The 6,380-nt window shown below is 43.2% G+C and overlaps 1 protein-coding gene across 2 annotated transcripts in view; it reads left to right on the top strand.

Annotated features, from left to right (window-relative positions):
• Positions 1-4,162: 4,162 nt before the first annotated feature.
• garnl3 (GTPase activating Rap/RanGAP domain like 3) overlaps positions 4,163-6,380 on the top strand; it is a 56,952-nt gene continuing 54,734 nt past the window's right edge. For both annotated transcript variants that reach the window (XM_070850411.1, XM_070850410.1), the window contains exon 1: positions 4,163-4,260. In XM_070850411.1, the coding sequence (XP_070706512.1) occupies positions 4,163-4,260 (98 nt within the window). The remainder of the gene's footprint in view (positions 4,261-6,380) is intronic.

Raw genomic sequence — 6,380 nt, 5'->3', positions numbered from 1 at the left:
GAAGCCCTTCACCCAACCTCCTCGTCACAAATTTTATTGGTCTTACCTTTCTTCTCCTCCCTCCATCACACAAGTATTCCTCAATCAGAGGAATCTTTTTTAAGCGTGTGTGTGTGTGTGTGTGTGTGTGTGTGTGTGTGTGTGTTGCCTCTCGTCCTGTCCTTTTCCCACCACTGGCCCAAACTGCCACTTCCTGACAAATGGAAGCAGCACACAGAAATACACTGTGCTTCTGTCTGCATGAAATGACCTTAAAATGCACGTCTAGAGGTCACTAGACAGCCTGGTTACAGAGACTGGGCCATAATAAGAGCGGGAGGCTGATTACAGATCATCAGCCACACCTGACAAAGACTTTGCGTACTATTCCTGTGTAAACCGAGGACCAGTCGTCTCAATATTGTTATATTCACACTGAATCAAATGACTGTGTGATGTGAAAAGGTGATTGCTCGTAGCGATCACTCTGTAGTTCCGCTCAGCTTCACAGAGTATCTTAGTGCCTTTCAACTAATTATTTTGATTTGATCAATCAGCTCTCATCAATTTGATCTCATCAGCTACACCTCCAGACACATTAGCAGCTGATGGGCCTGATATTTTAAAGCTAAAAGGAGACTGAAAGTTGGGCTTACATTCGTGTCCTGTGTCTGCTGGCTGTGTCAATAAGCAACTTTTTGCTAACAAGTTTGTCGTATCAGCGTCTGTCAGTGTTGTTTTTCCATTAAAAAAAATGTTGGTGATTTGTGAGACTGTCGTATACAGTAAACAAATCCATTCATACCTCAAGGCTGCAGCCTAAATGCAATTATAAGAGCGTTTAATCGTCTTTTTATTTTTTATTCCTGTTCACTACAGTGACACAGGATTTTTCAAAAGGCCAGAATACATTTAGGTTCTTTTTAGTCCTGCCAGATATCACAGACTTGCAAGGCCTTTTCAGTGTCTTCCATTTCTGCTCAGTGAATACAGGAAGCACACACATGGCATAACCTCTCTGTCTCACATGGCACACAGTAGGGTATTTGACACTGAGACATGTGGTATTGATTAGGAAGACATGACATCTTTTTATGTCTGTGCTAAGCGAAATGATTATACTTGTTAACGGCAGGCAGATTGCTCCTGAAAATCTCAGTGACAGAAAATGCTGCGACTCTAAACGCATCTCTGCAATCATAATGCCACAAGTAAAACCTCAACAAGTAAATCTCATGTTACTTGGTCCTGCCGCTAACATGGCTGCCACACGATGAGATTGAAAAGCTAGTGTTAGTGAGAAAGGCGTATCTAGCCAAAGTGAGATGTGGTAAGAGGCCGTGTTGTTGAATCACAGTGACTCAGAAGGTTTAGGCAAGAAAACTGAAGTCTGTCCAATCACACGAGTATGGCCGGGTCCTTCTTTGAATGCAGCTGTGAGTCATGTCGAGAGAATTCCTCATCTAAACTGTGGGCTGACATGCTAGACAGAGTGTGTGTGTGTTTGTACATATGTGGGAGTAATCTGCTTACTTTTTCTTCTATTGGATGGAAAAAGGTGAAACACACAACCGACAACCCACAACAACCACATAAGTATTTACTGATCAAAGTAGAAACTACAGAGATGATCTGCCGTTATACCTTCCCCTTCCACATGACTTACTGTTCAGTTCTGCAGAGCCCTATTATCTGTTCTGTCCATAGTCCATGAGTGATGATTTAACCCCAGGTGTCTGAAAACATCTTTCAAGAGTGAGGGTGGTGGTGGAAGAGACAGCATCGGATTAACCCTAACCTTTTACTGTCATAAGAAGATTTAAATCATTTTTGAAAGAAGTAACACAATCCTTCTCTTACAAATGAAAATTTGAGGTCCTAAGCAATGAAACACACGCTTGCTTTATCCAGTACACTCAGTGGTTTCTATAGTGGTGCTATAGCCTTACTTGGTCATGTGTGACAAAATGACTTGTGGTGGCTAATGTTAGCTACTGTTTGCAAACCACACATATGTATTTACTGCAGCAGTTCACTGACTTTATCAATTTTCTCTTCTCTTCAGGCTTTAGAAAATCTAACCCGTGACGGGAGACTTTGGCCAATCACAGGTTCCTATTGGCTGTTCTACAAATGCAGGTGCTCGTGCACGTCCCTTCAGACGCCGGTGAAAGCCCAGTTCAGTGGTAGAAAAAAAGTTGCCATTTGAGCATTGGAAACAACTGTTTACACTACAAGCCAACCCAGAAAAGGAAAATGGGCTTATCAGAAAGAGGGTCTAAAAGTGAGGCTGACAATTAATGCAATAAAACACAAGTCAATACTGGCAAAGTGTTTCAGAGATGGAGAGAGCTTCATTTTCCTGTAATTTCTTATTGTGTTGGAGTGGTTATAGGCAAAAAAAGTGACATATTATCGCCTTGTAAGTTGATAGTGAACTTTTCAGCACACAGTTGCCTATTTACACAACCAGCAGACGCAACATTATCAATCATTTTGGAGTCGAGTTTTTGACCATCCATCATTCAAGCAAGACTACAGGTTTTTTTCAGCCAACATAGCTTTATTTCACACTCTGTTGCCAAGGTACAAGGATGTGCAAAAACACGACTGATATGTTATATGAGGCAACCTGAGACAAGTAGGGATGATTTTTATCAAGAATTCTATTTGTGCAGACTGATGAGACCTCATGTGAACTGGCCCATACTTCCCCTGTCTCTCCCTTTGTGTCCTATGAATCACCCCTCACACAGGATGCAACCCCAACCCACACATTTATATTTTTAGAGCTAATCAACTAATCTATAGCACCCACAGTAGGGTCTGTGGACATGGGTGTCGTACACCGTGGAGATTGTAAAATTGCAGTTTTAGGCTATTTGACTTGACACAGTAGGATGCACTTGCAGCTGAGCTTTGTCTTAGAAGAATACTGCTGGAAGGTGTTCTCTACAGTTTGGTGGAGCATGCTGTGAGTTGTGATATGTTGTTGTAACATTAACTGTGTGATCTGGGTATGTCAAAGAAAACACACTGACTCAGTGTCCATATGACATATTTTGAGTATTCAAGGTCTACCAACTGTAAAAAAAAAGGTGAGTAACAGATTGAAACCAAAATGATAATGTTTTGTCTTATAAGCCCCTTTCTTATAATGTCCAAATTATCTTTTTCACATGCCATTTTGTTTTTGTTTTTTTTGGATATTTTTCACTTCATTTTTAGCACTGAACCCTCCAGACGGGGTGTTTTTCTCACATTTCTGTGCTGCTTTTCAATGAAATGAAATGAGAGCTGGGGCGTTAAAGGATAGGTCCACTATTTTTCTTTAATTTAACAGTGAGTGGCACATATGAACACTGAAAGAGGTTTTGTTGGATGTGATCTTTCAGCCTGTTCTACTGTCACATGAACAAATGAGCTGATTGGTGGCTCTTTGAAGATTGCATTGCATATTAAACATTTTCATCCTTAAAAAAATGATGATGATGGTTCATGTAATATGTTTTATTTCTCAGGTTTTACAAGCAAGTAAAGGACAACCATAGATCTAAATCCTCTGAGATGAATATTGTTCCCTTTAATTGTGGCTTTATTATTAGAAATACCAGCGCTGAAATACACTGCAGACTGTTACTCTCTCTCACACACTAACTTCATTTAACAAACTCTCTCTTCCCCTCTCCCTCTCTCTCTCTCTCTCTCCCTCTCTCCCTCTGATTGGTTTCATGAAGTCATTGCCTCGCAGCCACTCTCAGTGCCGGACTGAAGCAAACGGAGCGCAGTGGGCTCCACATTTGAGGATCACAGGATCTCTGGAGCGGCGGAGAGTCCTCGGCACAGTCCCCTCAGGTTGGAAACTGCAGCAGCTCCAACAAGCCCGCATGGAGACACCGCCAACCCCGACACCATGCACCTTTAAAAAGCTCCAACACTCCGTCTTTTGTCTAGCCTGAGAGGAGGGACAAAAAGTCTGCTAAATCACTTTTCCTGCTCTCCTGAGGTGGACCGAGCGTCAAAGGATTTTTTTCCTCCTCTTCGTTTTTGGGAAAGCCTGTTTCTCCTTCCGCGTCTCGCAGTCCGCTCGATTTTTTTTTTTTTTTTTTTTTTTTGAGTTTTTTTTTTCCTTGAGAAGAAAGCGGTACTGTTTTCCACGAGTCTACCTGCTCGCACAGCACCCATGAATTCAGACAAAAATGTGTACCTCGGCAGAGACAAAGGCATCATGCGGAAGAGAGCCTTGCTCCTTCGGAAAGGTTGCAGCTTCGAGATTACCAGGTAGGTGCTCTTTTTTTTTGGATACAAAAAATGGGGGGAGGGGGGCGTTTTTGTCTGGTACATGAGGGCGATCAGAACGGCTAGACTCCCACAGAAACTGCGATCCCCTGCACAGAAGTGGCACTTTGCATGAGGTCACACAATGAGTTTCTAACGTGTCTTTCACCTTGTGGATTGGAGATATTAGCCAGGATGTGCTGTGAGTGCGCGCACTGATAAGGAGCGGAGGGAACACATTAAACACATCATGCATCCAAAGACAGTGGGGGCATTTAACCGCCTCTCATTTGAACCTCTTTGGCTAAAATCCTGTCCTCGTGTCTTTCGTTCATCTTATCGTTTTTGATCTCATCACCGTGCGTTCACGTCTCCTATCGGACTGTGGGGGGAAGCGTTACGCACGAATACGTTTCGTGTGCACCTGACTCTGTAATGTAGCAGCTGCTGCTGCTTAGTGGCAGGACGCCGTCAATCGTCATTTTATTGCCAAAATCAGGTGTTGATTGGGCGGTCCGGCAACCACAGCGCTCCAAAGCTGTCCAATCATGCGCCACAGAGGGCTGAGAAACCGCAGGTGTAAATTCTACCGTTAAAAAACAGGAGATGGCTAAAGGGATCAAATCACCTGCTGTACGCCACCGAGGCGCAGCCGGACACCTGTGAGTTCACACATCCTCAGGCGACAGACACATGAAGACAGGGGGTCTTGGTGACAGGAAGACCACATAGTGTGCGGCTGATATGACTTCTCAGCGTGATACAGCTGGTCTTTAGCGAACCTCCCCGAGGTTTCTGTGATATGTAGGCTGCTCAATCAGGATGAACACCCACTGTGTGCCACCTAGCTGTTTGGATGTCCCAACCTGCCCTGCGCCCTGTGTGCTCCAGCCCCCTAGTCATCCATTAGTAGTTTTTGTAATGCGTTTTGCACCATTAAATAGATGGTATTATTTAAAGGTTTTTACTGATGTCATGTTAGTTCCTTCCCTTTACATGAGCACCCACTCTTAGGCTGGGGATTTTTTGCCCAGAGCTTGTAATGGCAAGTGTGTATTTAGGACCACAACAAAAGATTATTTTCATTATCAATAAAACTGCCAATTATTTTCTCAATTAATTATTTGGTCTATAAAACATACAATGGTTGTACATGCACATGGTTTTGGACAGCTAACAATACGTTTGAGATGGTTTGAAGGTAAAACTTGTTGTGCCATAATAAGTCATTGGTACTGGCTAGAGGTCACGCAAAAGTGGACCGGTGCTTTACTGTTGTGACCCTAACTGGGTCACTTTTGACCTTTTGAAACCTTTTGACCATTTTTCACTGCAAGTGATCCTATATTCTAGAGCACAAGGTGACATCAACAAATATAAAACTGGAAAATGATCAAATTTGGTAACATGAAACCATCAAAATGATCCATTCATTACCAAAATAGTTGAATGTTTTATTCCTATCGACTACTCGACTATTTGCTGCGTCTCTTCTTCCCATCGGCTTGATCATCTTTAGACTATTGTTCTGGTCACATCACCTCCCCTCCTTCCCGCCTCCACTATAATTTCCTGCTATTTCAGACGATCTGCGGAGGTGTGTAGGAGTGCAAATTTACTCATGAATCTCGCTCCGTTGCTCTTATGGCTGATAACTTTGAATCAGCATGTGAGCGTGTGATGATGAGACTTGTGTGTCGGAGTTGTCTCCATAAAGTCTGCCAGGTCCCACTTTCCAAATGGAGGCATGTACTGTAATCAGGGTGCATCCGGAGGCAAGATTTGGCCAGCTTTGTGTCAAGCACTTACTTTCAAATTACACATCCCTTCTAATTAGCTTGATTTATCCTGTATAGTGAAGGAGCTTGATCCCTGTGTGTATGCTGTGGACCCAGAGTCACACTACAAGGCTTCCTGGCAGACTGACTCTCAGACACTAGCAGTTTAACAGACAATCAATCAGAGCTGGGCCTGAAGTGCTACTGCATTGGGAAATAGATTCTCCACCGTACTGAGAGGGTATGAAAGACACTCAAGTGCTGCTTAGAGGGCTGTGTATCATTCATTGTACTGCAGGGTTGCATGACCAAAGCTACTCGGCACAGTTTCATAAGGACCCACAC

This window comes from Pempheris klunzingeri, chromosome 19 (assembly GCF_042242105.1).
Source record: "Pempheris klunzingeri isolate RE-2024b chromosome 19, fPemKlu1.hap1, whole genome shotgun sequence".
In the NCBI taxonomy this organism is placed as follows: Eukaryota; Metazoa; Chordata; class Actinopteri; order Acropomatiformes; family Pempheridae; genus Pempheris; species Pempheris klunzingeri.
Note: the sequence above shows the minus strand (reverse complement) of the source record. Positions and strands in the feature narration are given on the sequence as shown.